This window comes from Calypte anna, chromosome 2 (assembly GCF_003957555.1).
Source record: "Calypte anna isolate BGI_N300 chromosome 2, bCalAnn1_v1.p, whole genome shotgun sequence".
NCBI lineage: Eukaryota > Metazoa > Chordata > Aves > Apodiformes > Trochilidae > Calypte > Calypte anna.
Genome location: NC_044245.1, coordinates 3,487,940 through 3,514,853, shown reverse-complemented (window position 1 = coordinate 3,514,853; position 26,914 = coordinate 3,487,940). Strand labels below are relative to the sequence as shown.

Below are 26,914 nucleotides of genomic sequence, written 5' to 3'. Positions count from 1 at the left end.
AAAAAAAAAAAAAAAAAAAAAAAACAGAAAAAAGGAAAAAAAAAAAAAAGAAAGAAAAAAATCAACCAACCCAGCAAACCACCCAACCCAACATTTCTTTTTTTTTCATGGAGAGCAAAAACCCCCGGCAAGCGGAGGAGGACCGGGACTCCTTTGCGCGGAGACCTTTGCATCAAAATGGTAGAGCTTGCAACCCCCCCTTCCCCCCCCTCTCTTTCCTCTTTTGCTTTTTATTTTATCATTTTAATTTATTTTCCCCTTCCCACCCCCCCCCCCCCCCATCCCCTCCTCCCTTTCTCTGCTTCTTCGCGCTCCCGCGGGCTTTGCTGACTTTGCAAAAGGCCCCGAACTTGCCCCAAATGCTTGCAAGGGCGGTGGAAAGAGGTGGGGGGGGGGATGAAGAGGGGATGGGGGGGATGAGGAAGGGATGGGGGGGTTGCATGGGGGAGCTGGCAGCATGCGGCATCCTTTGGGGGGTGTGTGTGTACAATGGGATCGGTGTTTCATTGCAAACCTATATATATATATTTATTTTTTTTTTTGGGGGGGGTGCTGCATGCGTACCCCCCCTTGTTGTAAAGGGGAGGGGGGAAAACGTTGTGTATTGGGTTGAAATCGCATAAAAATGGCTAACAACCTCCTCCCCCCTTTCCTTCCCCCCCCCTCTCCCTGCATGGGGTGAGGGGCTGGGGGGGGGGGGCGGGCTCGCCCTTGGGGTGCTCTGAGGGGGCTGCTTGGAGGGGGGGAAGATGCAGCAGGGTTTTGAAGTCCCCCCCTCCCAAAAAAAAACAAACCAAAATAGAAGGGATGTGTGGCCCAGCACCCCCAGGGTTGTGGGGGGCCCTTACCCCACCTCGGGCTCCAGCTTGGAGGTGAGTGGGGGAAAATGTGGGGAGTGGGGAAAGGTGCAAGGGGGGGGAAACTTTTGGAGCCGACCAGGCCGGAGGGTTTGCTGGCGCAGGAGCCTCTTTCCTCAGCTTTTTTTTTTTTTTTTTTTTTTGTTCCCCGGATGACTCCTTCATTTTGATAATTCCTCCTTTTCGTGTCCCTCCTCCCGTCCCCCAACCCCCTTCCTCCCTCCAAGGGTTTGCTCCTGCCCTATCCACCAGGTACCCCCTTCCCCTAAGGAGGGGGGGTGCTTGGGGGAAGGATGCTCAGCTCCCCCCTATAGCCCTAAGGAGTGATAGGGGGTGGGACCCATCAACCCTTTCGTGGTTGGAAAGGGATTTTCTGTGCATAGGAATAAAAATGCAAAATAAATAAATAATAATAATGATAATTATAAGGGGGGGGGGGTGGCTGGTGGCACTGGGGGAGCCTCACAGCCTGCAGCACTGACCTATTTTAGCAGCCAGCAGACTTTTTTTTTTTTTTTGGAGGGGGGGGAAGATTAGTTTGACTTGCAGAGAGCAGGCCTGAGCTGGGAAGATGCAGGAGAAATCCCTTTGGGATGGGTGAAAATCCCTTGGGATGTGTCGGGTGCCATTCCCAACTACCCTGGTGCCTTCCCCATCCATCCCTAAAAGTGTTGGGTGGTGATTGCCCCATACAATCCTAAGAACCCTTCAGGAGGTGTTGGGGTGGCTTTTAGGAAAGGGGAAGAAAGTGGAAAAAATAAAGACACGTTGCTGGGTGATGGCTGGGATGCTGGGATGGGGCTTGGCCACCCCAGACCCCCAATTTGGGGGTGGGTTTTGGGTTTTTCCTGGCCTGTGACATTCCTGCTGGCAGCAGATCAGTGTCTGAATCCCACCCCTATATCCCTCCAGAGGGAGATGCTGATGCACCAGGGGGGGTTTGGGACCCTTTCATATCCAAGGTGGGGATGGAGATGCCCGGAACCACCCGAGAGGACAGCCCTGCAAAGAAGAAAGGGAAAAGTTGGGAATTCAAACCTTTCCCTCCATGCCTGACCTCAGCAAGAACCAGAGGAAAATTTGCTTTATGGAGCAAATAAATCCTCCTTGGAGAGATACTGAAGGACTTATTATTATTAATTTTTTTTTTCCCTTTTTTTCTGGATCTGGGGTGAAACCTGTCTGGTTGGAAACATTTTGGGCTCTGAGGGTGGAGTTTCTCTGAGGATACTGGCTGGGTTCAATGCTGCTCTGGGGTTTTGGAGGGTCCTCTTCACCACCCAGCTTGGCTTCACGGTGGAGCTTTGTTCTCCCTGCGAGGAATTAACGAGGCGTTGGGTTATTACCAGGCAAACCCTGGAGTCGGGTGAGATAAATGGCCTTGTATTTCTGTCTCACGTCTGGGGGAGAGGCATGTCACCCCCCCAAAATAAAAAATAACCCTCTGCTGCCTTTGGAGATATCTCCTTTGTAAGAGGGCAGGAGGAGGTTGCCGTGCGAGTTGATTAAATATTGGTTATTTTTAAGATGTGGGTATTTTTTCTTTTTTGCTTTTTCTTTTTTATTTCTTGCTGTGGGAAAAAGGAAAAAAAATAGGGAGAAACCTTTTGTGGATGAACTGGACTGTGTCAAAACATCAGAGGGGTTTGGAAGGTTTCTGGGGGAATAGCTGATATTCCCAGTCCTCCTCCATGCTCAAGCTGGAGGAGAAACCGAGGGGCTCTCCCGTGCTGTGCTGTGTTTAAACCTTCCTAGATGGGGACATGAGGGTGACCATGACAAAGTGCTCTCCAGGAAGAGCAAGAGCTGAAGTTTTTGTTTTGCTGCTCCAATTACATCACCTCCAAAAAAAAAAAAAAAAGGAGGATTCCTTGTCCCCCGTGTGGTTTGCATCCTGGATGTCCCGTGGGATCTGTGGAGGAGAAGGGGGTGCCTGTGGGGAGGATGAGCTGAGGGCCACCTGCCCCTCATTTTTTTTCTTTTTTGTTTCTAAAGGATGCACTTTGTGTTGCATTGGAGTGGTATTTGCAGGGCAGGGTTGGCCCTGTTGGGTTTCCCTTTTGGGGACATCTTGAGACTTGGCCCTATGTCCTTCTGGGCTGTTTTACCCTCTTCAACCAACCTTGGTGCTTTGATTGCTTTTCCAGGTGGTGAATCCTGGGATGGGTGTTGTTGGTAAATGGCTGTTCCTGGTGGTACAGATACAATGGGTAGAGAACTTAATTACAATAAATAATCTTTTTTTTTAATTAATATTTTTATGATTATATCTTTTGCCTGGAGCCACAGCTACTCGCACCCCTTCTGAGTTAAAGCTGGTGAATTTGCTGGCCAGCCATGATGAAAATAAGCCATTTAATTGAATTTCTATAGAAATGTTCAAGAACTGGGCAGGGAGAGTGGCTGGGCAGTCAGGAGAACAGCTGGTGCTCCCCAAAGGGCCACAATCAAGTTTGAGTTTTAGGTGGAGCTGGATGTGGATGTGTTGTGGATGCTCCCTCCCTGGAAGTGTTCAAGGCCAGGTTGGATGGGGCTTGGAGCAACCTGGTCTAGTGGTGGTCTTTAAGATGATCTTAAAGATCATCCTGGAACTGGATGATCTTTAAGGTCCCTTCCAACCCATTCTATGGTTCTATGTGGAGACCTGGGGGGCAGTGCCAGGGTTTGGGGAAAATGCTCTGGGATGGAAAGCAGTGCCCAGAATGCTGGAAAAGGCCCAGTCTTGTTCCTTTCTGGCAATTTGGTTGTCTAGAGTTGGGTTAGGATCTGGTGGGAGCTGAGTGTGAGGCAAACCTTGAAGGTGTTTTATCCCATCTTGCTGTTAAACCCATCTGGAAGGTCACAGAGGCTTCCCCGAGGATGGGGATGCTGCTGTCTGGTGCCAGCCTAATTCAGCAGCATGTGGGAGGAGGCTTCATGCATCCATCCCCCCTGCTTTTCCAGCGATCTCAGCCTCTTCCCACCCATTACCTGGCAGCATGTGGCTATGGGGGTTGGCTTGGGGACCCAATGGCTTCAGGTTGTTCACAACCAGCACGACAGCTGCCACGCTGCACCCATCCACGCTCCTTGCACCGAACGTGAGGTCCCTGGGGGTCCTGTGAGCCACGGTGGGCTCTATGCACCTCCTGCCCTGCTACATCCATCCCTTTACTTGGTGACACTGGGGACACCCATGGGGTCCCCAGGGGATGATGCTCACCTCCTCCCCAGCCTCACGCCAGGCTGGGCAGCCGTCCGGGCTCGGCCCCTGGCGCAGCCGCTTGGCCGACATCCCGGCTGGGGAGGTCAGCCTTGGGTTTTGTCCTCATATCCTCCCTTGATCTTTCCTCTGCTTGTTTTTTTTTTTTTTTTTTCTTTCTCCAGCAGAAAGAGGGAGGGGGACAGTGGCTTTGCATGTGTGCCTGTGTCCCCTGGGTGCTTCCACCCCTGCAGTGGCTCAGTGGGATGTCCTGCATCCTTTGGACAGGACAGCAGCATCGCATCCCGCTGCCTGCTCCCGTGCCAGGGCTGGGGACATCTCTATCAGCTGAGTGTCACTCGCTGTGCCAGGCACTGGAGGGGACCCTGTGGCTCGGTTGCCCCAGTTTTGTTTGGCATTTGCCAGGAGGATGCTGGCCCTGCCCAAAGCCAGCTGTGGCCACTCAGGGTTTAACCCCAGATTTTGCTGGGGTCTTAGTGCAGATCCTAAGGCAGCTTTTGCATCCCTTGTTGGGTCTGGCTGAGCTGCACCCAAATAAACCCCTTTTGGCCTCAACTGAGGGGACATGGACAGATGGATGGGTGCATTCGTGCCTTCACTCTCCCACTGGAGCAGTGGGACTGGGATTTGTGTTGGGCTGAAAATAATGTGGTGCTTGGCTGAAACTAACGTGGTGCTGGGCTGAAGCCTCAGTATTTTTTTTTTGGTATTTTTATTTGTGCAGGGGGTGGTGCTCACCTGTGCACGTGTTGGGATGGATGCTGAGGTTACTTGGGGCTGTTGGGACAGAGGGGATGGTGTTCCCTGTGCCATCACAGTGGTGGTGATGGCAACATCTCCCAGAAGCAGCCTTTGCCTCTCTGAACTGGTTTGGGGACAGGGGGTGATGGTGGCCTTGACCCTTGTGAAGTGTTGTTGTGGCTTTGCAGCTCTGTGCATGAAAGAAAAGGAGAAAGATGCCCAGAATAGCTGGCAGGGCTTAAAAATATATATATTAAAAAATATAAGACAAATCAGAAAGCAAGCAGCCATTAACCCTCTGCAGGCTGTGCTGCTGGGCAGCCAGTGCCCTCTCCCAATGGAGCAAAGCCTCGTGTTGCTCATCCCACCTCATCCCCCTGCTCTCTCCAAGCCATGGGTGTCCGTGGTGCTTACAAGGAAAACCCAAAACAATCTTTTTCTCCATTTCCAGAGGTGGCTCTTTGGCTGCCATGGGGTGGAGGAAGGATTTATCCTTGTTTCCTTGTGCTGAGGGTGGTCCCGCTGGGCCTGGTGCTGCTGCTGGCTTCCCAGCCTGCTCCTTGGAAAAGCTGAAGCCTGTAAATGCTTAAAACAAAATGTTGTTAAAAAAAAACAAACAAAACCAATCAAAAGGGGATGAAAAAAACAAATCCTGGTGTTTTTTGACCCCTCTGGAGTGGGACAGGCTCTAGGAGCATCGCTCAACCCCTTCCCCTTCCTTCTGCCCACACACAATTCTGTTTTGGGCACCCTTAAGTCTTTTTAGCCAACACCAGGGGAGGAAAAAAATCACTTTGGGTGATCCTAAAGGACATGGCCATCCTTGGCCTCTGGAGCTGGGATTGGACCATTCCCAACCAGCTCCTGGTCCAGCCCCAGCAGCATCCCCTGGGCAGGATGCCGGTGGTGGGCGCTTGGGGCTGTTTGGGCCGGCGCCTCGCCAGGCGGGGCTGCGGCCGAGCTATTGTTTTCCCTTCCTGCTTGTTTTTCCGGACAACCCTCTCCTAATTAAATAAAAACACCCATCAGGAGAAACGAACAAACCACCCCCCCGGCCCCTCCAGCACAGTCCCATGGCATGGGGAGGGTGAAGCACCCACAGGAGAGGTCCCCGGGGAGGGGAGCGATGGGCAAGCGGAGCGGTGAAGGTAGGAGATGGGCCAGGGGAAGAAGGGGGGTTGGGATGTGTTTGAGGCTGTGGACAAAGTTTCCATATGTGGCTGTGGTCCAAAAGTAGGGGGATTTGGGGTGATGGATATGGTCTGGGCAGTGCTTTTCGTTCGGGGGCAGCTTCATCCCAGCTTTGGGAGTCGTGGGAAGTTGCAAGCATCACGTCACCCTTAAAACAAAAAAAACCACCCCAACAACCTATCTGGCCTCAAAACTATGGAGAAAATGGTCTCACCCAAGCTTCTTGAAAGCAAATGATAGGGGACTGAGGATTAAAGCCCAAAGCCTGGGTGATTTGGGGTTTTCTAGCGAGATGCCTTCATATAATTTGAATTAATCTGTGAAAATGTTTTTTTTTTTAACACTGTTTCTTCAGCAAAAGCCACATTTGATACTTTCAGCCGAGTTCTTTTCTCCCTGAAATGCAGCAGTGTTCAGATTGAGACTGGGACATTGTGGGGGGGGAGCAAGTGCAGACATTGTATGCAGCTACTTATTAAAGCACTTTCCCTTAATGCAATTTAATCCTGAAGGTCAGTGCTGAACGTTTTGGTGGTTGGGAGTGGTGTGGAGAAGCAGATTGCTCTTTCCAGGGGAGTTTTGAGGTGGGGAAAAAAAAAATAATTCAAGGAAATCTCCAGATTTTCTGCCCGGCAGAAACTGGTTTATGGGTCTGGCATGGAATAGGGAATTAAATGTGGGTTTTTTGCCCCTAAACCCTTGTCCTTGTGCTGATAGAGAACTCCTCGTGGTCCTCAGTGCTTGGGGGATGAGGGCAATGGATGTGGTTATAAATTAATGGAGAGGCTGGTGAATGTCAGAGGTGATCTTCTGGGTGGCTACAGATGTGAACAGTTAAATATATCCAGGGTGACCCGATGTACTGGTCCCCCGGGGGGTGTTTTATTGCTGCAGAAGCATTTTGGGATCTGCTTCTCAAGATTTACTGAGATCAGTCAGCATTTTATCTTAGCACGGGGGTTTAAGCACCAGACAGCAGACTCCTGTCAAGGGAGGTGATGGGGTGCTGGTGGGGGAAACTGAGGCACGTGGGGGGATGTGTGTGGTGGAGGAGTGGGGCTGTGCTCAGGGTTTGTCTCCTCTAGAGGGGTTTTTGGTGGATTCTCCAAGGAGAGGTTGTCCTGGTCCAATGAGCATCAGCATCTTCTTCAGCAATCAACCTTATCTCTCCCTTGCACTATCAGGGCTCAGCCAACCCTCATCCTTTCATCACCCCCAGCATCCTCCCAGTCCTGCAGCTGGTTTGGGATGGGACTTTGGCATCACCACTTGGAAAAACACTTAAAACAGAGCTGCAGGGCAAGCTCAGGATGTGGAGGGGCTGGCTGGAGGCACCACCATCCCCTCGGGGTGGGGATTTCTGTGGCCGTGCTGCTTTCGAATAATGTTGTGTTTTGTTTTGTTTTGTTTCAATGCTGACAATGTCAGGACTCTGCCTGGAGGTGTTTGGGAGGGGTGTTTGGTGGGGCAGTTTTGAGGTTTGCTCTAATTTGGATGCCTGGGGGCACCTGGTGAGCACCCCAAGGCCAGGCTTGGGGTGGAGGTGGGATAGGTGACCTGCCATCCTGTGTTGGGGCTAAACCAGTGCAGTAGGACACGGTGGTGCTGATGGAAAAGAGCAAAAATGTGATTTTTTTTTTTTTAATACAAAAAAAATTAAAAATCCTTAAAAAAAATTAAAAATCCTTAAAAACGCATTATAAAAATGGGTATTTTTAAAGATAATTTAAAAAAATGTATCTATTTCTTTTAAAATTGTGTTGTCCCAGGGGAAGGGGTGTAGAGAAACAAGACATCCAGGTGCCTCGAGTTGCCAAAGAGTGGGTGTGAGTCCACCTGTGCCTGGTTAGGGCAGGCCCCCTATTACCAGGGGGCCAATAAAGGTGGGACACACACCCACAGAGAGAGCTCACTCTGGTGTGAGGCAGTGGAGAGGTCAGCAGCTCGTTGAGCCTCAGGAGCAGGAAAAGCTCATCCCACTACAAAGGGGTACTGGGTTCAACTCTCCTATTAATCCAATCAATTAGGGTTTTCCAACCCCCACATGGTTGCAGGGACAGGAGATGCCAGAGGGGTATTTTGGGGCAAGTTGGGGTCTTTCTCAGGCTCTCACCCCACCGGGTGCCTCTCGTCTTGGCTGGGGTTGCAGCTTGAGGCAAACTCATGAAAAGCATCTCATAGCAATAAAGAGCAAAAAAAAACCTCCTGCTGACAAGCCCGGGCTGAAGTCACCGACGGGACGTGGCCAAGACACGCATTGTCCTCACTGCTGCTGGGACTGATTAAAGCTGCCTGGCAAGCCCTGGAGCTGGGTGAGGAGTCAGCCCCTTTTGCCAAAAAAACCTTGATGCAGAGAAAAACAAAACAAAACAAAACAAAAAACCCAGCATAGATTTTCCAAGCTGGGCTGTGAAGAGGTGATGCCACTCGGCAGACCCAATTCCCCCTGTTTTGCACCCATTTCCCTGGAGTTCCATGTCCTGTTCTGGAGTCCCCAACATCAGAAGGACACAGAGCTCCTGGAAGGTGTCCAGAGCAGAGCCACTCAAATGCTCAGAGGGCTGAGCACCTCCCTGGGAAGCCAGGCTGAGGGATTGGGGTTGTTCAGCCTGGAGAAGAGAAGGTGAGCTCAGAGCAACCTTCCAATATCTGAAGGGGCTCCAAGAAAGCTGGGGGAGGGCTTTGGACACGGGGGGGTAGGGAGAGGACAAGGGAAATGGGTTAAAACTTGGAGAGGGGAGATTGAGGTTGGACATGGGGCAGGAATTCTTTAATTTGAAGGTCATGAGACCGTGGCACAGCTTGCCCAGATGTGGCTGCTCCATCCCTGAAAGTGTTCCAGACCAGGTTGGATGTGGCTTGGAGCAACCTGGTCTGGTGGGAGGTGTCCACCAGACCATGCAGGGGTTTGGAGCAAGATGACTTTGAAGGTCCCTTCCAAACCATTCTATGAGTCCGTGGGTTTATATAGGGAGTCTGGTTCTATATAGGATGTATCCCAAGAGGAAAAACCTGAATTTGAAGGTGTTTTTTTTTTTTCATAGTGAAAGCGAAGCAGGGGAGTCCCTGGCAAACAGCAAATTCCTTGCTGTCTCTACTGCATTTGATATTTATTATATCATAATTTATTTTCTATGAGCTTAGAGGGGGCTGAGCCATCCAAGTTCCTCTCATCGAAATGTCCTTGGCAGTCATAAGGCTTCAAAAATAGGGAGAGGTGGAAGGATGTTCCAGCTGGGATGCAGCAGTTTATAACAAATATATGTAAAGAGTCTGCTTTTAAAATATTTATATATCTCTATAAATAACAGAGTTGAAATTAAATTAATATTTTAATATATATTTCTATATATGCTCTATATATAGATATGTATGTATTTTAGCCAGTTCTTTTACTACCTCTTTGCCTTACTCCACCTTGCAGAGCAAAGATATTGGGAAAAAGCTGGGGTTTTGCCTCATTTTGACCCATTTTTCCAGCATGTGGGCATTTGCTGAGCCTCACCAGGACCATTGGAGTGATACGAAGCTGGCAACCCTGTTGGTTGCAGAGCAGAAATTCAGTGAAAATGAAAAGTTTTGGCATGGAGGGCAAAGGTTTGGTGTTGTTTTTTTTTTTTCTTGTTGAGAAAACAGCAAAGAAAACACCCTTTTTTATTATTTAAACAGTTTTGTCTGTGTATGCTTTTGCCTCACAGGGAAAAAACCAAAACAAAACCTTGACAAAACCCAGAAAGACAAATAAAATGTGTCTTGTTGGAATTTTTTCTGTTGACCAAGAGCTGCTGTTTGTCCCAGAAAATAGGGGAGCTGAGAAGCTGTTTTTGCAGCAGGAGGTGCAGGGCAAACCTGTCAGGTTGAGCTTTTCCATCTCTACTCCTGCTCTGTGCCCTTGGTCACATCCCTCAGGAGATCCATTGATGTGGCTGGGTCTGTCTCTGCCCATGGGTTGGGTGTTCAGCTTGGAAAACCAAAGGGAAGCAGAGGGGAAGGAGGGAATATCTGACCTACTTTTACTATAGGGTGTGGGATTTTGGGTGTGGGACATCTCTGGTGTTTGGGATCACAGAATCGTGGAAAGATTTGGGTTGAAAGGAACCTTAAAGATCAGCTCCCACCAGCCCAGGTTGCTCCAAGCCCCATCCAACCTGACCTGGAACACTTCCCAGGGATGGGGCAGCCATAACCTCCCTGGGAAACTTGTGCCAGTGTCTCACCAGGCTCACACTAAATAATTTCTTCTTTAACATCTAACCTAAATCTCCCCTCTTTCAGTTTGAAAGTATCCCCCCTCATCCCATCCCTCCAGGTTCATGTCCAAAGTCCCTCCTCAGCTTTCCTGGAGCCCCTTCAGGCACTGCAAATTGCTCTTAAGTTCTCCCCAAAGTGCTCTCCAGGCTGAACAACCCCAACTTTCAAACCCATCCTTGGGGCTCAGGTGAGATGATGAATGTCCAGGGGTGGTTTTCTCTGTGCAAAAGACATGGGAGCTACAATAAATACCCAGCAGACACAGCCTGGGGAGTGCTGAAGGTTGTGGTGTTTCCCAGCCTGGGGCTGCTTCTCCTTCACTTGAATTTTTCCTTTCCCTGGGCAGTTTAAAATGGGCACTTAAAAATGGGCATAATTGGACCCAGTGAATCCAGCAGGTGAGTTAACTGCTAAGGTGAATCAGAGCACGTGGTGTAATGCAGTGAATGTTTGAGGATATTGTGTTTTATGGGATGATGGTGTAGGAAGAGGGAGGTTTAAAATCCTAATTTCCTTCTGGTTGGGTGCTTCAGTCTCAGCTGGTGCCTAAAATTGTCTTCCCTTATGGGTCAAATATCCCCCAAGGGCCCTTGCATGGTTCAGGAGGTGAAGGATGTGTTGAGGTGTCTTCTCCTCTGAATGACATCTCTTCCCTATGATTATGGACACCTGAGCCAGGTTTTGGAGGTCTTTGGTGCTAAGGTGGCCATGGCACTTCCTACCCAGGCTGAAGGGATGTCACTGGGTGCTCGGATGGCCTTGAGTTATCCTTTCATTGGGATTTATCCTCCTGGGTTGAGTCTCCCAGACTCAAGTTGATGGTGGAGCTTGTTTGGTGATTGAGTTTTTGATTTGCCCCGTGAAGCTGGGGCTCTAGTGGTAGAGCTTGGTGTTTCAAAGCTGGGTCTGGTACTGGGGCTTTTTGGTTGGCTTTTCAAGCTGGGACAGTGGGAGTTTCTCAGTTGGCACCTTTGATGTGGGCTACATGGACAGGGATGGGTGGCGTGGCTGGGCAGGGGGAAAAAAACCCCCAAAATTAAAATAAATAAGAGGTCCTCTTGAACGATGATATTTCCTTCCTCCCCACAGCTGATAGTAGAAAAAACGACTGACTACCCTTCAGCTGAGTACTCCCTGGTGGAGGATGTAGCCCTCCACTTCACCTGTTTGATGGACAGACTGAACGAGCAGCGCCTCTTTCAGCCGGACCTGTGCGACGTGGACATCGTGCTGGTGCAGCACAAGAGCATCTTCCCGGCGCACAAGGGGGTCCTGGCAGCCTACAGCCAGTTCTTCCACTCCCTCTTCACCCAAAACAAACAGCTGCAACGCGTGGAGCTCTCGCTGGAGGCTCTCACCTCTCAAGGCCTCCAGCAGATCCTCAACTTCATCTACACCTCCAAGCTCCTCGTCAACTCCTGCAATGTGCAGGACGTGTTGAACGCGGCCGCCGTGCTGCAGATGAACAACATCGCCTCCTCCTGCCAGGACCTCCTTGACACCCGGTCCCTCAGCCTGGCTGCTGACATGGCCCTGCCTGCTGAGGGCTGTGCTGGACCCCCACCCTACTACTGCGAGATCAAGCAGGAGGTGGATGCTCCTCACCCCAAGATCTACGCGCGGGAGGGCAACGACCCTTACTCGGTGCGGGTGGAGGACGGAGCGGGTGGCGGGACGCTCCCTCCTGGTCCAGCCAAGCAGTACTACAAGGAGGAGAAGGATGGTGGTGCTGGCACTGTCTGTAAGATGGAAGGTGAGGAGTCCGAAGAGGACCTGGAGAGCCAAGGCTCCTACAACAGGGAGCAGATCATTGTGGAGGTGAACCTCAACAACCAAACCCTCAACGTCTCCAAGGGCACGGAGGGGAAGGCGGCTGCCGGCGAGGCCTCGGTGATGGGTCGGGCTGATGGCGATGGACGCGACACGGAGGAGGATGGGGAGGAGGAAAATGAGGAAGGGGAGGAGGAGGAGGAAGAGGAGGAGGATGCGGAGGTGGGGGAGGAGGAGGAGGAGGAGCACAGCGAGGAGGAAGACCTGGAGGAGACAACAGAAGAAGAGGATGACGACGATGATGATGAAGATGCCTTGGAGATGAAAAGAGAAAAGGGAGGGTCCCGCAGAGGCAGCCGGGCATCCAGAGCCACCAAACCTGCCATGGCAACCAGGTCCCAGGAGATGGCCAAAGTGGAGGAGGAGGAAGAGGAAGAAGAGGAAGGTCAGCGAGGGAGGAAGAGGAAAAAGGAGCAGGACGGGTTGGGGCAGAAAGTGAAGCTGGAGGAGAAGCAGCACTACCCCTGCAAGAAGTGTCCCCGGGTCTTCAACAACCGCTGGTACCTGGAGAAGCACATGAACGTCACACACAGCAGGATGCAGATCTGTGACAAGTGTGGCAAACGCTTCCTGCTGGAGAGTGAGCTGCTGCTGCACCACCAGACTGACTGTGAGAAGAACATCCAGGTGAGCCAGACACACAAGTGTCCCACCAGGGGGTGAACATCCCACCCAGGGGTGGAATAATCTGCTGGGGATGGATGTCCCAAAAAGATAGGGACATGTCATGAAAGCATCCCACCATGATGGGACGTGGCAGTGGAGAATGACATCCCACCATGTGGTGGGGCATCCCACTGGGGATGGATGTCCTACCAAGATGGGGACATCTCATGAAGGCATCCCACCATGATGGGACGTGGCAGTGGAGAATGACATCCTAGCATGTAGTGGGGCATCCCACTGGGGATGGATGTCCCACCAAACTGGGGACATCTCATGAAAGGAGGAGCATCCCACCATGATAGGACATGCCAGTGGGGAATGACATCCCAGCATGTGGTGGGGCATCCCACTGGGGATGGATGTCCCACCAAACTGGGGACATCTCATGAAAGGAGGAGCATCCCACCAAGTTGGGACATGCCAGTGGGGAATGACATCCCACCACTGGGGATGAGCATCCCACCAAGTTGGGGACATCTCATAAAAGGAGGAGCATCCCACCATGATAGGACATGCCAGTGGGGAATGACATCCCACCATGTGGTGGGGCATCCCACTGGGCATGGGCATCCCAGCAAGGTGGGAACTTCCCACCAAAGAAGGAGCTTGTACTCCTCCTTTGGGAGGAAGAGTATGTACTCCATGGGAGGAAGAGGTATCATGATGGGATATCCCAATGGGAGAGGATGTCCCACCCACCAGGCAGGACATCCCACCCAGCTACACCAGGGGGTTGGGCTCATGCTCAAATGATGTTTTTGATGTTGTGGGTGGCACATTGCAGATGGGAGGGAGCCTTGCTCCACCCTTGACTTGGATTCAGGCTCAAGAGGGTCTCATGGTGACTTGGGACTGGAGGATTTGTGTTGGAGGACTGTGGCTTCCCCTTGGCTGGCTGGGTGGAAACATGGAGTCATTTCTGAAGAGTCCTTTTTCTTTTGACTTTATTCAGTTAATCTGGATAAAACATCATGAGCCCCTGGTGGGGACACTCTCCAGCCCTTCCCACCCAGGCTGAAACCAATTTAGCTTAATTCAAAGATTTGCTGACACAAGTTCAAATGGGTTTAGTCTGCTTTTTATGCTCTGCAGCTCATGTATTCAGGAATTGTTGAGCACGTTTGACATCCATGCATGGCTTGGGCTTGGGGTGTCCTTCACCTAATGCTAATGAGATCTGCTTTTCACGTTGACTCTGCCAAACTCTTTCAGTTTTTTGGGGGAATTGGTAAGAATCTCATCAAAGCAGCAAACATCTGCATTCCTGCAGACCTCTCCAACCCATCCCCTGCTCCCTAATGGGCTGTTTCATGTCAAGCTGCTGCTGCTAATTAAAAATACACCAACTTCTGGAGAACTTCTCCCATCGTCCTTCCCACCATGACTGGATTTTAAATGATCTTGTAGCTCTCCTAGGTGAAGGCTGCCCAATGAAGTTATGGACTCTCCTTCTCTGGAGACATTCAGAACCCACCTGGACATGTTCCTGGGTGACCTACACCAGGTGATCCTGCTCTGGCAGGGGGGTTGGAGGTTCCTTCCAACCCCTAACATGATTCTGTGTAGGTAACAAAATCCAAATGCTCCTGGACCCTGTCGCTGATGGCACCCGGGATAAAATGGGTCATAAAGCAGATCTTGGGGTTGGGGCATGTGGGGAATACTCTCAGGAGTCATCTTGGCTTGAATGGGTGGAAGAGCATCTTTGGTGCATCTCCTTGGAAAATCCACAGCCCTGAGGTTGCTTTTTTTTGGATGCTTTTTCCTGGAATGGATGAGTGCAGCTCGGATACCTGCCTGCTGGGGGCTGGTTTTGAACCCATCATCAAGTCTGTGCAATTGAAAATGGGATTTCCTGGAATGATGCTTCAGCCTCCTCTGCTTTCCTGATGGGTAACATGGGGCTGTCACCTCATTGGTTGAGTTTTGGGTTTTTTTCCCTTCCTTTATATCCCTTTTCCAGTAATTTCTGGATAGGATGAATCACAACTGACCTCCTCCTGCAGAAAACGTGGATCATTGCTTCTTACTTAGCTGAGCTTTTTTGATTTCAAAAATAACTCTTCTGGAACACCTCTGCTATGAGGACAGACTGAGAGAGTTGAGGTTGTTCAAGCTGGAGAAGAGAAGGCTCTGAAGAGACCTTGAAGCATCTTCCAGTGCCTGAAAAGGCTCCAGGAAAGCTGGGAAGAGAGTCCTGGATGACAGGAAATGGATCAATGGCTTTAAACTGGAAGAGGGGAGATTGAGGTTGGACATTAGGAAGAAATTCTTTCCTGTGAGGGTGGTGAGACCCTGGCATAATTCCCCAGGGAGGTTGTGGCAGCCCCATCCCTGGAAGTGTTCCAGGCCAGGTTGGATGGGGCTTGGAGCAACCTGGGCTGCTGGGAGGTGTCCCTGCCCATGGCAGTGGGGTTGGAATGAGATGATCTTTCAGATCCTTTCCAACCCAAAGCATTCCATGAAATAGCCAAAGTCACCCCCTTTGCTCTGATAACCTTAAATAACTTTATCATTATACCATGGAATGATGGGTGGGTGGAAAAGGAATTTTTTAAACTCTGTTCCCATAACAGGTGGTCTTTATTTCTTGGTTTTTAACCAGATCCATGGAGGGAGCATCCCTCTTAGCTCTTTCTGGTCTCTCTCTCCCTGTTTTGTCCCCAGATTTCATCCACAATGCTTTAGGTGTCAGGCATCAATTTCCTTGCTGTGGTCATTTCCCATCACCATCCCATAGCAGGCATCCTGCCTCCACCTGAAAAAAACCCCTTCCATCCTTTGCTTTATCAAGTTGTTTCTCAAAATATTTTTTTCCTCTTTCAGCGTGGTTTTCCTCTAAACCTAAACAAGAATTTTTCTTCTTCTCTCTTTTTTTTTTTTTTCTTTTTTTTTCCCCTCTCCTCGTTTGTTTGGATGCTACTTCCACATTTTTGAGTGATGCTTTTATTTTTGCAGCCACTTGAGGACACAGAGCTCAGCTCTCCAGGGTATTTAGTCCCAGCCTGGGGGCTTCCCCTCATCAGCTGCTTTCCCTCTACCTTTCACTTTACAATTCTCCTGCAGCCTATTCCATTTTAAGTGGAGAAAATGGATATTGATGTGTCTTTGATAACAGGTTTAGGTCCTGAATTGGTCCTGAAATGTCTCTTCAAGCAGAAATAAAACCCTTCTGATCTGGGGAGGTCATTACTTCAAGCAGGGAAACTCAGAGGACCTGCTCCTGTTGATATTCAGGCCTGGTGAGATGAAAAGTGTTGAAGATGCCTCTCCAACCCAAGCTTTTTGTCTCTCAGACACCTAAATATCAATATATCCTGTGAGTTCACAACATAATGGTGTATTTTCCATGGTGTCACCTCCTCATTTGGTGCAAAATTTGATTTGAGCCCTCAGGAGCATCTGTTCCTCTGGGCAGGAAGGAGATGGAGGCTGCACTGCTTCAAGCTCTGCTGGGAAACCTACCCTGGGCTTACTGGTACCACTCCAGATGCCTCCAAGGCATGAATAATTTTCTCAATGCACCTGTGAAAATAGGAGATCTGTGAAAATTGAAGATGTTTTTTATCCCTCTTGGCCAAGAGGAAGAGGAGTCATGGAGAGGTGAATGTGAAGGAGGGACCCATGGCTCCTGGCAGGGTCCTCAGTTGGGTTCTGCCCACTGTATCCATTCTCCAGCAATGGTTTCCTTGAGGACCTCTCTCTCTCTCCCATCTTTCCCTGAGCACCAAACTCATCTCATGATGAAACTGAACCTTTTCCTGGGAACTTTCCAAGAAATGTTGTACTTGGAGCTGAGACAAATCTCTACCAGATTTGGGGACACTTTGCACGTCCTTTTCTGCTTGTGTTGGTGAACTTTTTTTTTGGGTCTGTTTGGATATGTTTGGAAAATTCACTTAGTGGTAAAATATCCCTAGTATCTGCTGAAGACTGATGTGCTGCCCTGCCTTGGCCTTCTCCTTGTTCCTGTGTTCTTTGTGATCTTCTAAAGCACAGAGGGTTGGTTTTTTGGGGTTTTTTGTGTGTGTGTTCTTCATTGTTTGGAAAAAGAAACTCCACAGGTGGGAATAGGACCTTGGTGCATGAGCTGCTGTTTGTGCAAGTCCTACTACACCTTTTGGTGAAGAGGCCACAGCTTTCCCTGGAAAGACATCTCCCTCACCCAATGGGTAGAAATTTGAGTTCTGAAGGGTTTGAAGTGGTGAGGTCTGCAGCAGACTTGTTGGCCACTCTGATTTTTGATACCTTTAGCTGTAGGTTTGACCTCCCAAGAGCAAAACCCAACTGCTGGTGGCGCCCGAGGGTGCACCTTCTTCTCCTTCCCTGCCCATCCCTTCTCTCCTTGCAGTGCGTGACCTGTGGGAAAGGGTTCAAGAAGCTCTGGTCCCTCCATGAACACAACAAGATTGTCCATGGCTATGCTGAGAAGAAGTTCTCCTGTGAGATCTGTGAGAAGAAGTTCTACACCATGGCCCACGTGCGCAAACACATGGTTGGTGAGTGCAGGAGGCACCAGGGCCATTGGGAGGTCTTGTTAGGGGTCTTCACCCCTTGTTTTGCCCATGAAGAGTGTTTGGGGTTGTTTGGTTTGTTTTGTTTTTTTTTTCTCTGTTGTGTTAGGAGTTCAGGGCTGGATTTTTGGCTGAAGTTTCTAATGTCGACGCAGGGGTCTTGAAATTTGGCCCAGTTTTTTTAGTGCTGGATGTCTGTCTGCTCAGTGCTGGGTTTGAAGCAATCAGACACGCTGCTGGGGAAGCTCATTTGTTTTATTTAACCAGAAGAAGGAAAAAAAAAGACCTCAGGAGTGATCAAAGGAGGGTTTGAAATGTAACCATCCTTGCCTTTTAGAAGACAAAGCCAGCCTTTGAAAAGCAAATTGCAGATGGCAAGGGCAGCCATCTGCTGAGTCTCTGGGGCTTGAAGGCACCAAAGAAATCAAAATAAAGGGGATTTGGGGCAAATAATTCCAGGGGGACCTCACATGTTGCTGCAGCACATCTTCTCAAGGTGGCTTTGGATTATCTGGGGTTGGGTGCCAGCGTTGGGAGTGGCAGCTGGGACTTGGGGACATGGGTGCTTGGTGTGTGGGGAGAGCACCTGACCATCCTTCTCTGCAATGTAGCTCACACCAAGGACATGCCCTTCACCTGTGAGACCTGTGGGAAGTCCTTCAAGCGCAGCATGTCCCTCAAGGTCCATTCTCTCCAGCACTCTGGGGAAAAGCCTTTTAAATGTGAGGTAAGATCTTGTGGGTTCCACCACCCTGCATCCTCTCTAACTGGCATAGAGACACTGATTTGGGGAAAGATCCTCTACTTCTTGGGGCTTCCCTGGTGCTTTTTACCAGGGCAGCTGTAGGGATACTCCCCTTCTCCCAGACTTTGTATATCTTCCTGGTTTGAAGGAACCTATGATGAAACTGGTGGCCAACACCAGGATTTTTCTATCCAGTACCTGGACCTTGCATCCCCCCCCCAAACCCTGCCTGAGCATCTTCCCCAACACCATTAATTTGGGTTCTTTTGCAGGGGAAATGTGATTTCTGACATGTTGGTGTTTTGGGAGGGGAATATGAAGGGTGTTTTGGATGCTTATCAGTATCTCCTCCCCTTCCCACCGCTGCAGAACTGCAGTGAGCACTTCCAGTACTAGTACCAGCTGCGTTCCCACGTGAGCATCCACATTGGCCACAAGCAGTTCGTGTGCCAGTGGTGTAGGGATGCTCCCCCTTCTCCCAAACTTTGTATATCTTCCTAGTTTAAAGGTTCCACCAAACTTATGGTGAAACTGGTGACCAGCATCTCTCTATCCAGTACCTGGACCTTGGATACCCCCCTTTGTATATCTTTGTATATCCTCCTGGTTTGAAGGAACCTATGATGAAATTGGTGGCCAACACAAGGATCTCTCTCTCCAGTACCTGGACCTTGCATCCCCCTCCAAGCCCATCCAGCTTGCAAACCTGAGCATCTTCCCCAACACCATTAATTTGGGTTCTTTTGCAAGGGAAATGAGATTTCTGACATGTTGGTGTTTTGGGAGGGGAATATGGGGGATATTTTGGATGCTTATCAGTATCTCCTTCCCTTCCCACCCCTGCAGAACTGCAGTGAGCACTTCCAGTACAAGTACCAGCTGCGTTCCCACGTGAGCATCCACAATGGCTACGAGCAGTTCGTGTGCCAGTGGTGTAGGGATGCTCCCCCTTCTCCCAAACTTTGTATATCTTCCTAGTTTAAAGGTTCCACCAAACTTATGGTGAAACTGGTGACCAGCATCTCTCTATCCAGTACCTGGACCTTGGATACCCCCCCTTTGTATATCTTTGTATATCCTCCTGGTTTGAAGGAACCTATGATGAAATTGGTGGCCAACACCAGGATCTCTCTATCCAGTACCTGGACCTTGCATCCCCCTCCAAGCCCATCCAGCTTGCAAACCTGAGCATCTTCCCCAACACCATTAATTTGGGTTCTTTTGCAGGGGAAATGTGATTTCTGACATGTTGGTGTTTGGGGGGGGGGCAGAATCCCTCAAAACAGGTATGTTTTGAGTTCTTATCAGTATCTCCTCCCCCTCGCACCCCTGCAGAACTGCAGTGAGCACTTCCAGTACAAGTACCAGCTGTGTTCCCACATGAGCATCCACATTGGCCACAAGCAATTCATGTGCCAGTGGTGCTCCCCCTTCTCCCAAACTTTGTATATCCTCCTGGTTTGAAGGTTCCACCAAAGCTATGATGAGACTGGTGACCAACACCAGGATCTCTCTATCCAGTACCTGGACCTTGCATCCCACCCCAAACCCTGCCTGAGCATCTTCCCCAGCATCATTAATTTGGGTTCTTTTGCGGGGGAAATGTGATTTCTGACATGCTGGTGTTTCGGGAGGGGGGGAACCAGGAGATATGGGGGGTGTTTTGGGTGCTCATCAGCATCTCCTTCCCCTCCCACCCCTGCAGAACTGCAACGAGCGCTTCCAGTACAAGTACCAGCTGCGTTCCCACATGAGCATCCACATTGGCCACAAGCAGTTCATGTGCCAGTGGTGTGGCAAGGACTTCAACATGAAGCAGTACTTCGATGAGCACATGAAGACACACACAGGTGAGAGCTCCTCACCTTGCCCCCAGCCCCTGGGGACAGAGGTGACATCTTGGTGTTAGTCCAGAGGAGGCCACAAAGATGATCAGAGGGCTGGAGCACATCTGTGGGGAAAGGCTGAGAGAGTTGGGGTTCAGCCTGGAGAAGAGAATCGAAGAGTCATTTGGGTTGGAAAGGAGCTCTGGGATCACCAAGTCCAACCCTTGATCCACTCCCCCCGTGGTTCCCAGCCCATGGCACTCAGTGCCACATTCAGTCTCTTCTTAAAAACCTCCAGGGATGGAGAATCCACCCCCTCCCTGGGCAGCCCATTCCAATGCCTGAGCACCCTCTCTGGAAAGAATTTCTTCCTCATCTCCAACCTAACCATCCCCTGGCAGAGCTTAAGAGCTTAAAGAGAAGGTTCCTTGGAGACCTTATAGCACCTTCCAGTGCCTGATGGGGCTATGGTAAAGCTGAAGAGGGACTTGGACGAGGGCCTGGAGTGATAGGCTAGGGGAGAATGGTTTTAAACTGGAAGAGGGGAGATTTAGATGAGATCTGAGGAAGAAATTCTGAAGTGGGAGGATGGTGAGACCATAATCCAGGTTGCTCAGAGAAGCTCTGGCTGCCCCATTCCTGGAAGTGTTCCAGGCCAGGTTGGATGGGGCTTGGAGCAACCTGGGCTGATGGGAGGTGTTCCTGCCCATGCAGAAGGTTTGGACTGGGGTGATCTCCAAGATCCCTTCCAACCCAAACCTCTCTGTAATCCTATGATCTTGGGGGGTGGCAAGATGAGGTTTTGGAGGTTGGAATGGTTGGGCCTCTAGCTTTTACAGAATGCTTACAGAATGTTCAGTTTGGAAGAGATCTCCAAGCTCATCCAGTCCAACCTTTGGCCAACATCACAGTCAACTACTAAACCATGTCCTTAAGGACCAGGTCCAAATGCCTTTTAAATACCTCCAGAGATGGTGACTCCACCACTGCCCTGGGCCATTCCAATACCTGACAACCCTCTCAGGGACAAAATACTTCCTAACATCCAGCCTAAACCTCCCCTGGTGCAGCTTCCATCCATTTCCTCTGGCCCTTTCACAGTTCACTAAGAAGAGGCTTTTTCCCTCCTGGCTCCAATCTCCCTTGAGGTAGTTGAAGAGAGCCATAAGGTTTCCTCTCATCCTCCTCTTCCCCAGACTGAACACCCCCATCTCCCTCAGCCCTTCCTCAGAGGATTTATTCTCCAGACCCTTCATCACGCTCCAGCATTTCCTTGTCCCTCCTAGAGCGAGGAACCTGAAGACAACACTCAAGATGCACCCTTCCCAGAAGCTTTCCTCACCTCTTTTCTCCCCATTTTCCAGGAGAGAAGCCCTACATCTGCGAGATCTGTGGCAAGAGCTTCACCAGTCGCCCCAACATGAAGCGGCACCGCCGGACCCACACCGGGGAGAAGCCCTATCCCTGTGACGTCTGTGGCCAACGCTTCCGCTTCTCCAACATGCTCAAAGCCCACAAGGAGAAATGTTTCCGAGTCAGCAATCCTTTGCCATCGGACACGGCCAACCCTCCACCTCCTGCCAACCCAACTCCATTACCCCCCGGCCCCGGCGTTTCCCCTTTGCCCCTGCCGCTGCTTCATCCCCTCCCACAGACCCTCCCTCCTCCTCCTCACCTACCGCCGCCCCCTCCCCTCTTTCCCGCGGGGAGGATAAATTCAAACAACAATTAGGTGACCCCTCCACCCTGGCCTTGTGCCCGCACGGACTGCTCTGCCCTTGGGCAACATCTCCCCCACCCTTGGGGAGCCAAAGCTTTGCTTGCTCTCTACCCCACTCCCCTCCCCCCTGCCCCATTTCTCTTTGGTTTTGGGGTTGTTTTGGGAGATTTATTTTGATTTTTTTTTTCCCCTCACCCGTCGTTCTCCACAGAGAGGAAACACCTCCTGCCCTGGGAAAAGACCTTGAAGGTTTTTTCCAACCTTCTTAATTTGAGGAACGTGGATGTTGGGGTTGAGGGGGGGGGGAACCGCCATCCGTCTGTCCGTAAAGGTGGAGGTAGAAGGGATCATCTCCTACATCAGCTGCGTCTTCATGAGGCTCAGAGGAGCAGGGGACCACACTGCCTGGGGCTGAGCTCACTGGCACTGTGTCCCCCCTCCCAAGCTGGACAGATGCCCAACAGCACCTCAATATTTATAACAAGCCCAAACCCAGCTAGTGGTGCTCAAATCCCTGTACTGTAAAGCTCTTTCCATTCAGGCTCTTTTTTTCTTTTCCCCAAGAGGTCAAAATGGGCACCATGAAGGAGCCTCCACCCCCTCCCCCCTCTCTGCTGGCCCTGGTGGCCCATGACAAGCAAGTAGATGTCCCCATTGGAAGGTCATCATCCTGCTCTCGTCAGCAGCCCTCACCATGTCTTCCTTCCCCTTTCCTCCTGGCTGGGTGAAAGCACAACCTTTGGTGGCATCGTGGCTTAGGGCATTGGTAGCCCACTACCAGTTCATTTTTGGGGTGTCCTAAGGGAAGTGGGAGCTGGTGGGAGCTTTCTGTGCATCCTAGCAGGAGCTGGGCTCCTGTAGATGCTCTGAAGTTGGTAGGGTGGCTCTGGGAGAGCTCAGGTGGCCTCGGGGCTGGTGGTGGGAGGGTGGCTCCATGGCAGCCTGGGATGGAGGAGCTGGACAATGCCATTTCTTGGCAGAAACAGCCCCAAATAGTGCCTTAACAATTCGAATAAACCCCTGACCGATGGGTGAGCTCCAAGTTGGGTCCCACTGCAAAGTTTAGAGCTAAAGCAAGACCCATCCTCCAGCTTGTTGACGGCTTTGCTTTCCCAAGCTTTATCCCTCTCTAGGGGGTTGGCAGCTCTTGCCCTCCCTCTTGGCCTGATGGGACCAGAGGAGACCAATGAGGACTTCTGTTGGTTTGGTGATGCCCCATGGTGTTGGTTAGGACTTCTCTGACCATGTTGTGCTTGCTGAAGTTGAGCTGGTCTTTGGCTTCAGTTATTCAGGCTGGTTTCATGCTTCAGAGGAGGAGGAGGAGGAGGAAAGCCTTCACCATTACCTTTTTGTTGGACACTGGGGTCCAAGCTGGGTCTCTCACTGCTTTGCTCTGCCCTGGGGTGCTGTGTGGTGGCCTGACCATGGCTGTGTGGTCACCCTGCCTAGAGAAATGTCCCCTTATTAGAGGTCAGGGAGAGCTGGGAGCATTGCAGGGGTTGCAAGACATCCAGCACGGGTGGGGAGGTGCTGGCCAAGAGTTGGGGTGTTGATGGCTTCTTCCCAGGGCCAGCACTCTGGATTTTTGCTGACATGGGGCATCACAGAAGAGGTGGTGAGCAGGGCTGTTGGTGGTCAGGAAGGAAGAGAGGACCTTGAGCAGCTGCTGCAGGAGCCCATTCCCATTGGCACCTTGGTCTGGGCAATATGGGGGTGCTGGGGACAGGGACCCACATCTGGCTCTGCAAGATGTCTTGGTCTTTTGACTCCTGGATCAGATCAGCAAAGCATTTGGGCAGTGTTGAGGCTGTCCCTGCAGAGCTGGGAGGATTCAGCCACCTGCTCAGGAGCTTTGCTGAGTGGGGACGTGGAGGACCCTGAGAGGGATGGGATGGGATGGGATGGGATGGGATGGGATGGGATGGGATGGGATGGGATGGGGGAGCACCCACTGTTCTCAGCCCTGTTGGAGGTGATGGGTTGGGTGACTGATGTCCCCTTCTGCTGAGTGGTGCCCCCCATGCCTGATGTCTCTTGGAAAACTGGCTGCTCTTGTGGGTCTCAGCACATTGGAGCAACAAACTGCTTCTTACCCTCATGTTGGATGGGATCCTGTGGACCCCCAGCTCCTCAGTCAGTACCAATGGGCTCAGCTCCAGCTGCTTTGAGCAGTGGGAGGATGCTGTGGCAGAGCTGCCTTGCTATTTTGATCTTCTTAGATAGGTACCAAAGGCTTCTCTGCCCTCCTTCCTCTATGACCCTGAAGCTTATTGGGATGGTGCAAAACCTTCTCAAACACACACCTGGGAGGGATCTGGGCACTCAGCTCTTGGGGCCATTGGCTTTCTGAAAGGACCCTAACCCAAACTGAAAGAAATTGCTTTAAAAAAAAACCTTTAGTGATACTCTTGGAGGTGTTGGAGGGCCTCAATAGAGTGGTCCATGCCATTCCCTCCTCTGCTGCCTCCTACACCCCATCCCCTCGGGCTCCCTTGCACTTCTTTCCCCTCACACAGCCTTGACATGGGATTGGAGTACTGCACTCGAGGAGGACTCCCCTTGCCTGTAGGATCTTCTGTGATGGAGCCTATTAGCCTGCCTGGCTGATAGACTTCTTCTCCCCAAGGAAACCCCTGGCACCAACATGTTCTCCCACGTTGGTGGCTTTTCCCGTCCCAGTTCATCCTTTTCTGGTGAGGACCTGTCCCACTTGGACCTCACTGCATGATGAGAACTCCTCTTTGAGTCTAGAAGCCCAGCAGAAAGCCCAGCAACTCCTCCCAACCACATCTGATCCCCTTGGAGAGTCTGCCCGGAGAGCCACGTGGAGGCATCGAGATGTGACCATGCACACAGCACTTTGGAGAACCAGATCCCTGCTGCTCCCTCCCCTCTCCAAGGCCTGAGCAGTACCCAGGAGTCCTACAGGGACCTCTGAGCCCTTTTGTCTACCCCCTGATTTGGCCCCCATGTGTCTCTTCATGTCTGGTTTTCATGGATGTACTAAGAGCTCAAATCCCCAGCTCTTGTCCCACCTCCATCCCACCCAGTCCATGTTGGGTCAGATAAGGCAGGAGGTCAGGGCTGTTGGGTCTGTTGGTTTCAAGCTTTTTTTTTTTTAATATATATTGTATTTTTTTTTATTTTTTTTCATTGTTGTTAGTTGGTTTAACTCTTGCACCTTAATCTCTCACATCCCTTCCTCAACGGGCAGCGAGGGTGGAGAGGGGCTTGGTTTCCATGACTCAGTTCACGACTCAACGTTGAGCTGACAACTCAGCCCAACCCCAGACCTCTCCAGGTTTGAATTTAATTTTTTCCACAACCCCCCCACCAACCACCACCACCCACCACCCACCCCTGCTTCATTTGAACTCTGGAGAGGGAGGGAGTCCTGTGGGGAGGGTTGTTGTTTGATTTAGATATCCCAGGAGCCTGGTAGCACAGACCAGTTAGCCTCATCATGGCCATGAGGCATGGCTGGCCCCTTCGGACCACAGCCATAACCCCAGCATGGTGGGAAGGTGATGGATGGATGGATGGATGGATGGGTGGATGGATGGACAGCCGGTGGGTGGGAACGGCTGTGACAGTGCAATAGAGATGAGCATCCGCTGCTAGACAACTCCATTGGTTTGCCAGAAGTCAAGAGGGAAGGATGGATGGATGGATGGACAGACACCCTTTGTTCACATGGATGGAGAGATCTTCCCCGTGGGCAGCCCTGCCTGGTGACACCAAACCACGATAGGAGTTGGGTTGAACTTGCACAGGAAGAAAAAAAAAAAGGAACTATAAAAAAAAAAAAAAAAAAAAAAAGGAATTTAAAAAAAAAAAAAAAAAAAAAAAAAGGAGGAGTAAGATCAACCTCAGTCATGTGGTGGAAGTTGAAGGAAATGAATGAAAACCCCAAGCACTTGCCTCGAAACTGGGTTCTCATGCCTGGTGTCCTGCTCTGGATTATTTGATGGCATTCGGTATCGGTTGCCCCGAAACCACCAAGTTCAGAGTGTGTTGGTGGCTCTGCTGGTGTGGACAAACTAAAATGAAGCACTTTATTCTGTATAGGTAAGGGGAGATGGGGAGGGAAAGCTTGGATGCTTTTCGGGAGCGTCTTAAGTCATGTTCTAGGAAATGTATTATTATTAATTATTATTATTATTATTACTTTTTTTTTTTATGACCATGTGTAATCAATATATGTTTATCTTTAACTCCAAGTACAGCAGTTACTCTCTTTGGGATGGTGTGGTGAGGGGGAGGCTGAGAGGGTGGGCTCAGTCCATCAGCACAGGGCCAGTTGGGGCAAGTCCTGGTCTACTGGAGGAAAGGGGGAGTTTTGGCTTTGTCGATGGCCCCGTTGGCCAATGTCCAGGAGGTCCCAAGAGGACTCAAGGAGGTCCCAAGAGGTTCCAAGAGGACACAGCTCACAGTTATCCTTAGCACCAGCCTGCATCCCCATCCTGGGCCATCTTCTGCCTGGAGGTGCTGGGGCTGCTCTCTGGGCCACCAGATGGGTCACAGTTGTCTGGTTTGGGTTGTCCTCAGAGGCCAAGTCCTTGGCCATGCTTTGAAACCTTCTTTTGGCTTCTCACCAAGGCACGTCAGGGGTCTCAGAGCCCTGAAAGTGGTGAGAGGTCAGAACTGGGCCTTTCCACTGCGTTCTCCCAGTCTGGAAGTGTTATGACTGTTACCAAAGAGGTTGCAAGTGGAAGGACTGATCCAATAAACGATTTGTCTTTTATAAAAGAAAACCTAAAGCTCCACCCATTTTTCTTTGTTACCTTAGTTTTAGTGGGGGGTGTTTTTGGTTGTTTTGTTGTTTTTTTTTTTTAAAGAAAGTCTCTTTTTGGGCAACTGTTTGAGGGGGTCAGGCCTAGCAGGATGAGCCTTCCCATGGGATGTTGACCACTGCCATTGCTTTGTGTTGGGTTTGATGGGACAACTGGACTCCTGTGGGGACAACAAAACAACAAAAAGCTTTTCAGGGAAGGGTGATGAGTAGGTGGAAGAAGGGGCTTGGTGAGGGATCAGCTCCTGGGGCCTTCTGACTCCATTGGGTTTATGGGAGCTATGAGCTGGAGCTCCTTGAGCTCCTTTAAAAGCATCCAAGGAGAAACCAAGGAGCCCATCCCAAAGCCCCCAGTGCTTTTATTGACATAAAATGGAGTGGTGGAAACCTTGCCAGCACTGAGAGTGGAAAGCTAATGGAAGAAGAGATCATTTGTGCCCCACCCTTTGGATGTTCCTCTCCATTGCCCTCTGAAGGTACTCACAGGGGGACCCGTGCTGGTGGACTTGGGTACATCTGAGCTGGGAAAAGAGGGAGCAGCAGCAAAAAGAGATGGTTCTGAGCATTCATGCTGGCATT

At 50.6% G+C, this 26,914-nt stretch overlaps 1 protein-coding gene across 2 annotated transcripts; it reads left to right on the top strand.

Annotated features, from left to right (window-relative positions):
- On the top strand, positions 1–26,278 carry ZBTB47 (zinc finger and BTB domain containing 47). 2 transcript variants are annotated; one of them, XM_030445563.1, is made up of 6 exons: positions 1–180; positions 11,332–12,699; positions 17,090–17,237; positions 17,864–17,979; positions 19,703–19,847; positions 21,188–26,278. In XM_030445563.1, exons 1-6 carry the CDS (start codon positions 178–180, stop codon positions 21,553–21,555), a joined length of 2,148 nt encoding a protein of 715 aa, XP_030301423.1. In that variant the 5' UTR covers positions 1–177; the 3' UTR covers positions 21,556–26,278. The 2 variants fall into 2 exon arrangements, with proteins under 2 accessions (XP_030301423.1, XP_030301424.1); XM_030445564.1 differs by lacking the exon at positions 1–180 and adding an exon at positions 5,860–5,948.
- The last annotated feature ends 636 nt before the right edge of the window (positions 26,279–26,914 follow it).